General features: G+C 38.6%; 1 protein-coding gene across 1 annotated transcript in view; it reads left to right on the forward strand.

Moving 5' to 3' along the window:
- Positions 1–8,249, forward strand: part of SLC36A4 (solute carrier family 36 member 4) — a 92,248-nt gene extending 83,999 nt beyond the window's left edge. The window contains exon 11 of the mRNA XM_035009399.1: positions 7,916–8,249. Coding sequence (XP_034865290.1) covers positions 7,916–7,917 — 2 coding nt within the window. The 3' untranslated portion in view covers positions 7,918–8,249. The remainder of the gene's footprint in view (positions 1–7,915) is intronic.
- Positions 8,250–12,726: the final 4,477 nt, after the last annotated feature.

Below are 12,726 nucleotides of genomic sequence, written 5' to 3' on the forward strand. Positions count from 1 at the left end.
AGCAGAGCATGTCCTGGAGGGAAAGAAATCACTGGGGAACTCCTCCAGGAACAAAGGATCTGGCAGGCACTGTTTCCCTCCCACACCCCCCAGCATAAACACACAGACATTTGCAGGACTCACTGCCTAACTTGCTAGCATTACCATCCTGCCCCCACGCTGTGCTTTCACTGATCCACACTTCTGTGTAGCCCACCTCAGTCCCAGTGCTTAAGAGCCCCTCCTACAGAGGAACAGCAGTGTTCAAAGCTTGCTAGCACCACCACCCTGAGGCCCCGCCCCCATGCTTCAAATAAATTCTCTGCCCCCTTTTCTTTCTCTTCTGCTTCTGGGATCCCTATATTGCAAATGTTGTTATGTTTGATAGTGTCACTGAGCTCTCAAAGTATATTCTCATTTTGCATTTTTTTTTCTCTCACCAGCTCAGCTGGATTACTTTCCATTACTCTGCCCTCCAGGTCACTGATTTGTTCTTCTGTTTCGTCTAGTCTATTTGTTCCATCTAGTGTATTTTTAATTTCATTTATTGTGTTCTTCGTCTCTGATTGGTTCTTTTTTATCTTATTGTTAAGGGTCCCACTGAAGTCCTCCACATTTTCCTTAAGCCCAGTGAGTTTCTTTATGATCATTATTTTAAATTTTCTATCAGGAATGTTACTTATCTCCATTTTGCTTCGGTCTCTTGCTATGATTTGGTCCTATTCTTTCATTTGGGACATATTCCTCTGTCCCTTCATGTTGTCTAACTCTCTGTGTCTGTTTCTCTGTGTTCAGAAAGACAACTACATCTCCTGCACTTGAAAGTATTAGCCTTATGAAGAAGTCCTATAGTACCCTGCCATGCAGAGTCCCCTGTTCACTAGAATCTGGCACTTCAGGGGCGTCTTCTATTTTTGATTCATATGCCCTGCTATTGTGGTTGAGCTACTTTTTCCTTCAGTCATTTGCAATAGTTCTCTTTGCCTGTTGTGGGCTGTGTTGGGTCCCTATGGTGTTAGTGGGCAGTTTGGGTCTGCCTTGAGCTTGAGTTGAGTCAGGCCAGGCGTTTGCCAGAGATAAAGTAGCCCCAGACCACAAGGTGCTTTCCCTGTGTTATCCCCTGAGAAGCTTTCATTGTTGGGCAGGGCCTGTAGTGAGACCAGTTGTCTGCCTCCAGCCCACTGATGGGTCTCCATCTGACTGATGTGTGTGTGGTTATCTTTCTTCAAGACAGGAGTCACTTTGGAGTGATACTGGCCACTATAGGAGATGCTTGCACACTGCCAGGCCTGTGGTGCTGCCCTCTATGTGCTCTGGCCAAGAGAGTATTAGAGGGTGAATCCACTGATTTATAGCAGAAGTAATAGCAGTAAACTTCCCCAAACTGGGGAAGGAAACATAAATCCAGATCCAGGGGGCACAGAGATCCCCCAACAAAATAAACCAAGGAAGTCCACAGCAAGACACATAGTAATTAAGATGGCAAAAGTAGTGATAGAGAATTTTTAAAGCAGCAAGAGAAAAGAAAGCAGTCAGATACAAAGGAAACCCCATAAAGCTATAAGTGGATTTTTCAGCAGATACTTTGCTGGCAAGTAGGGAATGGCATGATAAATTCAAAGTGCTGAAGGGAAAAAGTCTTCAGCCAAGAATACTCTACCCAGCAAGGCTATCATTCAGAATAGAAGGAGAGCTAGTTTCCCAGGCAAACAAAAGGTAAAAGAATTCATGACCACTAAGCCAGCCCTATGAGAAATGTCAGAGACTCTTTGAGTGGAAAGGAAAGGCCCCAAGCAAGAGTAAGAAAAGTGAGAAGCACAAAAACAGTAGTAAAAAAAAAAAAAAGCAAATAAGTATATCTGTAAAAATCAGTCCAGGAACTCACAAAATAAAAGGATGTAAAGTACAACACCATATACCTAAAACATGGGGAGGAGAGGTAAAGAATGGGTTTAAATTTAAGTGACCATCAGCTTCATACACACTGAAATATACAGAAGATATTATATGAAAACTGAATTGTAACCACAAAGCAAAAACCAGTAAGAGATATGCAAAGAATAATGAGAAAGGAATCCAAGTATATCACTGAGGAAAGCCAGCTACTCATGATAGAAGAGAGCAAGAGAAGAAAGGAATGGAGAATAATTATAAAAATGACCATAAAAGGAGTAATAAAATGGCAATAAATGCATACCTATCAATAATTACTTTGAATGTAAATGGACTAATGCTCCAATCAAAAGACATAGGGTGATAGAATGGATTAAAAAAACAAGACCCATCTATATGTTGCCTATAAGAGACAAGACTCATTTCAGACCCAAAGATGCATGCAGATTGAAAGTGAGGGGATGCAGAAACATTTATCACACAAATGGATGTGAAAAGAAAACCAGGGTAACAAAGATTATATCAGACAAAATAGACTTTAAAATAAAGACTGTAAGAAGAGGCAAAGAAGGACACTATATAATCATTCAAGGGACAATCCAACAAGAAGATATAACAATTATAAATATTTATGGGGCGCCTGGGTGGTTCAGTCGTTAAGCGTCTGCCTTCGGCTCAGGTCATGATCTCAGGGTCCTGGGATCGAGCCCTGCATCGGGCTCCCTGCTCAGCGGGGAGCCTGCTTCTCCCTCTGCAGCTCCCCCCGTTTGTGTTCCCTCTCTTGCTGTGTCTCTCTCTGTCAAATAAATAAAAAAATCTTAAAAAAAAAAAATTATAAATATTTATGTACCCAACGTGGGAGTACCCAAATACTTAAAGCAGTTAATAACAAACATAAAGGATGCAATCAATTATAATACAATAATAGTAGGGGACTGGAACACCCCACTTACATCAATGGACAGATCATTCAAACAGAAAATTAACAAGGAAATGGTGCCTTTGAATAACATATTGGACCAGATGGATTTAACAGACATATTCAGAACATTCCATCCTAAAAAAGCAGAATACACATTTTTATTATGTGCACATGCAACATTCTCCTGAATAGATCACATATTAGACCATAAAACCAGTCTTAACAAATTAAAAAAGATCAAAGTCATAACCATGCATCTTTTCTGACCACAATGCTACAAGACTGGAAATCAATGACACACACACACACACACAAATCTAGAAAGAGCACAAATACATGGAGGTTAAATAACATACTATTAAACAATGAATGAGTCAACCAAGAAATCAAGAGGAAAATAAAAAATTATATGGAGACAAATGAGAATGAAAACACAATGGTTCAAAGTCTTTGGGATGCAGCAAAAGCTGTTCTAAGAGCAAAGTTTATAGCAATACAGACCTACCTCAAGAAGCAAGAAAAATCTTAAATAAACAACCTAACCTTACACCTAACGGAAGTAGAAAAAGAACAAACAAAACCAAACCCAGCAGAAGGAAGGAAATAATAAAGATTAGAGCACAAATAAATTATATAGAAAATTAAAAAAAACAATAGAACAGATCAATGAAACCAGGAGTTGGTTCTTTGAAAAGATCAATAAAATTGATAAAACTTTAGCCAGGCACATTAAACAGAGAGAGAGAGGACTCAAATAAACAAAATCAGAAATGAAAGAGGAGAAATAACAACCAACACCACAGAAAGACAAAGAATTATAAGACAATATTATGAAAAATGATATGCCAACAAATTGGACAACCTAGAAGAAATGGAGAAAATTCTAGAAACATCTAAACTCCCAAAATTAAATCAGAAAGAAAGAGAAAATTTGAACAGACCAATTACTAGCAGTGAAACTGAATCGGTAATCCAAAAACTCCCAACAAACTAAATAAAGTCTAGGACCAGATGGCTTCATAGGTGAATGCTATCAAACGTTTCAAGAAGAGTTAATACCTATTCTTCTCAAACTGTTCCAAAACATAGAAGAGGAAGGAAAGCTTCCAAATTCAGTCTATGAAGTTTACATTACCCTGATACCAAAACCAGATAAAGACACTAAAAAACAGAGAGAGAGAAAGAGAGCTACAGGCTAATATCTTTGATGAACATAGATGCAAAGCTCTTCAACAAAATGTTAGCAAACTGAATCCAACAATACATTAAAAAATCATACACCATGATTAAGTGGGATTTATTACCTAGATGCAGGGGTGGTTCAATATTCATAAATCAATCAATGTGATACATCATATCAACAAGAGATATGATAAAAACTGTATGATTATCTCAATAGATGCAGAATAAGCATTCAAAACAATATAACATCCATTCATGATAAAAACCCTCCACAAAGTGGGTTTAGAGGGAACATAAACATACTTCAATGTAATAAGGGCCATATATGAAAAACCCACAGCTAACATCACACTCAATGGTGAAAAACTGAGAGCTTTTTCCCCTAAGGTCAGATATAAGACAGGAATGCCCACTCTCACCACTTTTATTCAACATAGTACTGAAAGTCCTAGCCACAGCAATCCAACAAGAAAAAGAAATAAAAGCCATCCAAATTGGTAAGGAAAAAAAATGAAAGTAAAACTTTCACTTATTTGCAGATGGCATATTATATATAGAAAACCCTAAAGACTCCACCAAAAACTACTAGAACTGATCAATGAATCCAGTAAGGTCACAGGATACAAAATCAATGTAAATGCAAGATTTCGATACACTAATAATGAAGCAACAAAAGAGAAATTAAGAAAGCCATCCCATTTACAATTGCACCAAAAATAATAAAATACCTAGGAATAAACTTAACCAAGTAGGTGAAAGATCTATACTCTGAAAACTATAAAACACTGATAAAAAAAATTAAAGACAACACCAACAATGAAGAGATATTCCATGCTCATGAATTGGAAGAACAATTATTATTAAAATGTCTTTACTACCCAAAGCAATCTACAGATTTAATGGAATCTCTATCAAATACCAACAGCATTTTTCATAGAACTGGGACAAATAATCCTGAAATTTGAATGGAACCACAAAGGACCCCAAATAGCCAAAACAATCTTGAAAAAGAAAAAACAATCCAGAGTTCAAGTAATACTACAAAGCTGTAGTAAGCAAAAGAGTATGGTTCTGGAACAAAAATAGACACATAGATCAATGCCCAGAAACAAACCCATGATTACATGGTCAATTAATCTTTGACAAAAGAGGCAAGATGATGTAATGGGAAAAAGACTGTTTCTTTAACAAATGGTTTTGAGAACACTGGACAGCTATATGCAAAAATGAAACTGGACCACTTCCTTTCACCATATACAAAAATAAACTCAGAATGGATTAAAGACCTAAATTTGAGTCCTGAAACCACAAAAATCCTAGAAGAGAACATAGGCAGTAATTCCTCTGACATCGGCCATAGCAACATTTATCTAAATATGTCTCCTGAGATGAGGGAAACAAAAGCAAAATTAAACTATTGGGATTACACTAAAATAAAAAGCTTTGGCACAGCAAAGGAAACAATCAACAAAACTAAAAGACAACTTACTGAATGGAAGAAGGTATTTATAAATGACATATCTGATAAAGTGTTAGTGTCCAAGATATATAAAGAATTTACACAACTCAATACCAAAAACAAATAATCCAATTTAAAATTGGACAGAAGACATGAACAGATATTTCTCCAAAGAAAACATACAGATGGCCATTAGCACATAAAAAGATGCTCAACATCACTCATCATCAGGGAAATACAAATCAAAACTACAATGAGGTATCACCTCACACTGGTGAGAATGGCTAATTTCAAAAACACAAGAAACAACAGGTGTTGGCAAAGATGTGGAGAAAAAGGAACTCTCATGCGCTGTTGGTGGGAATGCAAAGTGGAGCAGTCACTGTGGAAAACAGTATGGAGGGTCCTGAGAAAATTAAATGTAGGACTATGCTATGATCCAGCAATCATACTACTGGGTATTTACTTGAAAAATAAAAAACACTAATTCAAAGAGATACATGAACCCTTATGTTTATAGCAGCATTGTTTACAATCAGCAAACTATGGAAGCAGCCCAAGTCCCCATCAATTGATGAATGGATGAAGAAGAGGTGGAATATAGATATAGATAGATAGATAGATAGATAGATAGATAGATATAGATATAGATATACACAATGGAATACTATTGAGCCCTAAAAAAGAATGAAATCTTGCCATTTGGAACAACATGGATGGAACTAGAGTGTATCATGCTAATCAAAATAAGTTAGTCAGAAAAAGACAATTATCATCTGATGTCATTCATGTGGAATTAAGAAACAAAACAAATGAACAAAGAGGAAAAAAATAGACAAACCAAGAAACAGACTCTTAACTATAGAGAACAAGCTGATGGTTACCAGAGGGGAGGTAGGTAAGAGGATGAGTGAAACTGATGAAGGGGATTAAGGAGTGCACAGGCTGATGTACGGAGGTACTGAATCACTGTAGTGTACTCCTGAAACTAACATAACAGGATTTGTTAACTATATTGGAATTAAACATAATAAAATTTTTAAAAAGATTTTATTTCTTTATTTGAGAGAGAGAAAGTGCTCGAGGGAGCATGAGCAGGGGCAGGGGGAGAAGCAGGCTCCCCACTGAGCAAAGAGCCTGATGTGGGGCTTGATCTCAGGACCTCTGGGATTGTGACCTGAAGCCAAAGCAGACGCTCAACCGACTGAGCCACCCAGGTGCCCCCATAATAAAATATGTTTAAAAGGTCAGTACAAAGTACTGAGAAAGAGAGAGACAGAGAAGTTCGTAAGGGATGACCGTTTTCCCTGGTATAGAAAATTCAACTGCTAAATCCTTGTTCCCTGATTTAGAGGTGGCCCATACCTCAGGCCTCTTACGGCTCTCCCAAGAGATTAACTAGAATGAGAAATTGGCAGGGATGGGAGAAACGCGCCAGGCAGGGTGTGTCGACATGCCAAGTGCATGAGCAAGGACGCTACAGGAGAACTCTGCTTTGGGATTACTGTCTTAGTTCAGGCTATTTTAACAAAATACCAGATGCTGGGGGCTTAAACAACAAGCATTTATTTCTCACTCTTCTGAAGGCTGCAGAGTCCAAGATGAAGGTAACAGCAGGCTTGGTTCCTGGTCAGAGCTCTCTTCCTGGTTTTGTCTTCTTGCTATGTCTTCACAGGGGGGAAAGATCACCTCTCTGGTGTCTCTTCTTTTCAGCGCACTAATTCCATTCAAGAGGCCTCCACCTACAGGACCCGATTGCCTCCCAAAGGCCCCATCTCCAAATACCATCACACTAGGGATTAGGGCTTTAACATAAGAATCTGGGGGAGACACTAACCTTCAGTTTATAGCACTTACTACTACATGAACAACATAATATAAGGAGACACATAGGACAAATTGATGTAGATTTTGGAGTAGTATTGTTGGGGTCCGGAGCTGATGCCCAACAATTCTTGAGACGTCTTTGGTGCAAAAAGGTGGTTTTATTAAAGCACAGGGACAGGACCCGTGGGCAGAAAGAGCAGCTGCTTCCCATGCTGCCTGGCGCCCCAGGATTGTGAGGAGCAACTGATTGTACCTTGGCTTTGAAGGAATTAAAGATAAGGGAAGTTCCAAAAGGACTTTCATATGCTAAAGAAGACTCCCAGGATCCCAGAGGCCTTGCTATAATGTCAAGCCAAGGTCGTTTTTCCCTCTAGCAAAGCAAATGTCAAGTTGCTTTGGGAGTTTCCTGGAGGAAAGTTCTACTCTGCCTGCCTCAAGTATTTGTCAATGGGCTGCAGGTTATAAGGACATTTAATTTTATCTACATTTCCTTCTGCCTTTGTTTCCCATGTCAAAATTACTCAAGACTAATTTAATGAGTTTCGTGCAAGTGTCCTAGAGCGGTGGCCGGTGGCAGTCAAGGGATGTTTTGCTGTCGTTGTTTTAGTAGCAAACACCCAGATTTTCTAACAAAATCTTTCAATCTTTCCCAGAACTCCCACCCTGTATGTGCAATGAAGAAATGCAGTGCCTATCTGGTCTTAGTGAAGACAGTGGCCCAGAACCCATACGGCTCTGCCTTATTCACTTCCATCCCGGGATGCCTTCTGTAAAGCATATTGCCGAAACTGATGCCACTCAGAGCAAGACAATTTTTAAGCATCAATTTTGTTTTAAATAAAATGATGGAATTAATGGACAACTGTTATTTTTTATTTAAGACTTGGCTTGGCAAAAATCAAAACAAAAACTGGCAACTTGACATCAGTTTCTCAAATTAAAACCGTGCAAAACAAAACCTATCAAATTGTTATGGGTTGAGTTGTACATTCCCCACTCGCCCCCCCCAAAGATGCTGAAGTCTTAACTTCTAGGACCTCAGAATGTGACCTTATTTGGAAATAGGGCCTTCAGGGAGGTAATCAAATTAAAATGAGATTATTAGGATGGGTACTAATCCAATATGACTGTCCTTATAAAAAGGACATCCTCAAGCAAGGAGTGCCTGAGCCTAGGAGAGTGGCTTGCTCCAGACTTCCCTCCAAGCCCTCCGAAGATACCAACCTGCCAATGCCTTGAATCCAGACTTCCTGCCTCCGGAACTGTGAGACAAGGGATGCCCAGTATAAGTCACGCAGTCTGTGACACCTTGCTGTGGCAGCCCTGGGAAAGTAATACACAAATAAAGGAGAAACTATTGATGCCTGAAATCTCTGAGTCCAAGGAATACTGGAGAAGCAGATTCAGAAGAAAAATAAGACCCTGTATTTTCCCCAGAGAAGGAAGATGATTAACCTCAATGGAGTCCTTGCCAGGTACCAGGCACTGGGCAAGTTTGGTTTGACCCATTAGCTCATCTAATTCTCACTGCAGGACTAAGACATTGGATATTGATCCATGTATGGATGAGGAAATTAAAGTTCAGAGAGAATCATTTGACCTTGTCCAAGATCGTACTAAGTGGCGAGTCTGATTCCCAAAAATTATGATAACTAATATTATGAGTACTTCCTATGTCCAGAGCTGCTATAAAGGCTTCACACATATTAACTCATTCAATCTTTTTTTTTTAAGGATTTTATTTATTTATTTGATAGAGAGAGAGAACAAGCAGGGGGAATGACAGGGAGAGGAAGAAGCAGGCTCCCTGCTGAGCAGGGAGCCCAATGAGGGGCTGGATCCCTGGACCCTGGGACCATGACCTGAGCCGAAGGCAGACGCTTAACCGACTGAGCCACCCAGGCACCACTAACTCATTCAGTCTTCACAATAACCCTGCGAGGTAGCACCCATGAACGTGAACTGTTTCTCATTTTAGTCATTTTTAAGGTTTTTAAAAAACAGAATTATCTTCAAGAACTTTTCCCCATAGTTAGCTTTTAATTCTTTTTTGGATTAACTGATAGCTATGTTACTGTTACTAACATTTTCCAGTTGGTGATTACTGGTAGAAATGAATTGTTGTAAGTTACATAACACTGTGGTTAGAGTCAGGGCTCTAAATCTACACTATCTCCAGTTTACCCCTTGCTCCATGACCTTGGGCAAGGTATTGAATCTCAGCTTTGTGCAGTAGCCGCTTTATCTGTATAATGCGGGTAATAATAGCACCTACCTCATGGGGTTGGTGTGAGAATTCAGTGAACCAATATATTTATTAATATTAATATATTTAGATCATTAAAACAGGTCTAATTATAATAAGTATTAGCTCTCAGCATTGTTACTTATTGCTATTTTTTTTAGATTTTTAATTATTTTTTATTTTTTTATTATTTATATGAGAGAGAGAGAAGGAGAGACAGTGAGAAAGTACAAGTGGGGAGGAGAGGGAGGAGCGAGCTCCCCGCAGAGCAAGGAGCCCAATGCGGGGCTCAATCCCAGGACCCTGGGATCATGACCTGAGCTGAAAGCAGACACTTAACCAACTGAGCCACCCAGGTGCCCCTGTTATTTATTGTTACATCCCATAAATTCTGTAAAATGTAGGCTTTGCTTTTTTGGCCTGAAACATAGGTTTTCAAGTGAGGCTGACCTGGGTTTAAACTGCAAATCTCACCTACTATGCGACTTTGTCAAAATTTTTCTCCATGTCTTGGTTTCTTCGACTGTGTAATTTTAACTCTGTTTAAGAAGAAACAAAATTTTGTGCTGCCTTAAATATTTGCAGATTTCCAGAGCAGAGATAACCAAATGGCTGTTATCTAAAATACCAGAATTATTTTGAGTTCCTTATGTTTTTTTTTCTTTTTTTTTTCTTTTATTATGTTATGTTAATCACCATACATTACATCATTAGTTTTTGATGTAGTGTTCCATGATTCACTGTTGCGTATAACACCCAGTGCTCCATTCAGTACGTGCCCTCTTTAATACCCATCACCAGGCTAACCCATCCACTGACCCCCTCCCCTCTAGAACCCTCAGTTTAGTTCAGCTTTAGGCAGGAAAGGGAAGGGAGAAGTAGAGAGACAGGGACAGAGAGACAGAGAAAAGAAAGCCCAATAAATTCAGTTTAAGTTCAGTTACATCTGAAGGGATTGATAATATATACAACTCATTAATGACTTCCTACAATGATTAAAAAGTGTTTTACAATTCTTGACATCTAGTCAACATGGATAAGGGCAGATTTTTTAACAAAACCATTTCAAGCTTTGCGTTGACCAGGAGGACAGCATGAGGGTCAAATGTCCCATTGATAGAAGGAATGGTGTAGCCAGTTCAGTCCTACTTGGGATCAGCAAATGGGTTCTGGATCTCCAGCTTTGATTCAGCGTCTTGTCCACACTTAGTAAGGCCATTAGAGAACCGACGGAATCTGTATGAGCTAAGTACTTTCAGGAATTATTTTCCTCTATCGTTTTCCTTTATTTATTTATTTGTTTGTATAAAGATTTTATTTATTTGAGAGAGAACACAAGCAGGGGGAGAGAGAGAAGCAGAGTCCCCACTGAGTAGGGAACCTGACGTGGGGCTCAATCCCAGGACCCGGGGATCATGACCCAGGCTAAAGGCAGACGCTAAACCAACTGAGCCAGCTGGCTACCCCTAGTTTTCCTTTATTTAAAGCGATCCCTTTCATAAAGGAACATTGCTATTTGAGATTGCACATTTTCCTTCCTCAAAAAGAGGCCTTATTTTACTCTCTTACACTTTATGGACTTGTTATAAGGATTAAATGAGGTGTTTGCAAAGTTCTTAGCACATGGCTGGCAATGAAAAAACAATAATTCTCATAATCATTATACTTCTCTGGAAACCAAACTATCGACTTTCTATGAGAAGGAACACAAACATGATTCTGTATTAGCAGCCAGTGGTTTTTTGGGCAAATGTGTCCTTCTATTTCTCTCCCTTTCTGACTATGAGCTTTAAAGCTTTTTTTTTTTTTTTTATGGCTATGACAAGGTCCTTAGAGATTTTCAAAGCTTGAATTTTCATAGTCTTATTTTCAAATATAAAACAGGGAATAAAAAAAAACATAGAAGAAGGCTGAAAGATATTTGAAACAGTATTTGACAGTTTGATCATCAAAAATAGCAATGTGTTTGATTCATTTCTGAGTTGGGAAAATAAATGCCATTTATTGATGTTAGTATAGACTTGTTTGCTAGAAAAATCACATAAAAATCTTGGAGCTCAACTCTGCAGGGAGCCACCCCACCATCTCAGCTCATCACTTCTAGGGAAGTTTGCGACGCTGTCTCCTGAATGGCAAACATGAAAGAACAGGTGGCGTAAAAAGGAAGTTTCACAGAGTAATAAAAACAGTTCCTATTATTTTGAAGGAGCCCCTCAAAAAGGGCGGCAATTATTATGTAATTGTAACCAAACTCTGTATGAAAAAATTGTGGTTATACTCCACCTACTTCTTCGAAGGATTTTAAAGTAGCTCATAGTAGAGGACTTTCAAAAAGAATAATAAAATGAGAATAGGAAAAAAGTAATGATATAGGGAAAAAACTATTGCCAATTCTCAGGAAATAGCATCGTTACTGTAATAAGCATAAAATTTTGTTCTAAATTTCTTGGAAGCCAGGACAAAAAGGGAGCCCTATTTCAGAAAGAAAAGACCATTGCAAGGCTGTTAGAATAGAAGAATGGAAAAAACAGAAGCCACTGATGATTGCACGGTGCTCTGGGCTGGACCCGCTCATCCGCTCATCAATCCTGGAAGGTCAAATACAATCCCTGGGCGCCCACTCACAACCAACCCCACACAACATGGCCAAAGACTGAAATAAAAAGGGTGTATAGCTGCCCAATGAAGTGTTCACACAACAAATTTGTTTTGCCCATTTAGTTGAGGGGGCTTTTTTGGGCTGAACTGAATTGACCAATTCATTTAATATGGTCAGAACTGTATTCTCATTTTTGCTGATACATCTGCTTGCGTGTAACAGGAACACAACTTAACCAAGTAGTCTTATCCCCTCTCTATAAAATAAAATAAAATAAAATAAAATAAAATAAAATAAAATAAAATAAAATAAAATAAAATAAAATAAAATAAAATAAAATAAATAAAATAAAATAAGGAAAAAGAAGTTTTGTTTGTTTTTGCATGAAAAGGAACTTGGAGCTGGGGAGAGCATGAGTTGGGCAGCTTCATGACAACATGAATTGGCTCTTTACACCTTCCGGTTCCATCAACCTTACTGTGTGGCTTGTTTCCTCATCTTTGAAAGATGGATACTTCACCTCTAGGTATGTGTCTATGTTCCAGGCAGAAAGAAGTGGGGCAGACAAAGGCTTAAGGATAAAAGGCAAAAGATGCATGAACTTTATAACAAGCTTTCCA

This window comes from Mirounga leonina, unplaced genomic scaffold (assembly GCF_011800145.1).
Source record: "Mirounga leonina isolate KUSES-001 unplaced genomic scaffold, KU_Mleo_1.0 Mir_153, whole genome shotgun sequence".
Taxonomy (NCBI): Eukaryota; Metazoa; Chordata; class Mammalia; order Carnivora; family Phocidae; genus Mirounga; species Mirounga leonina.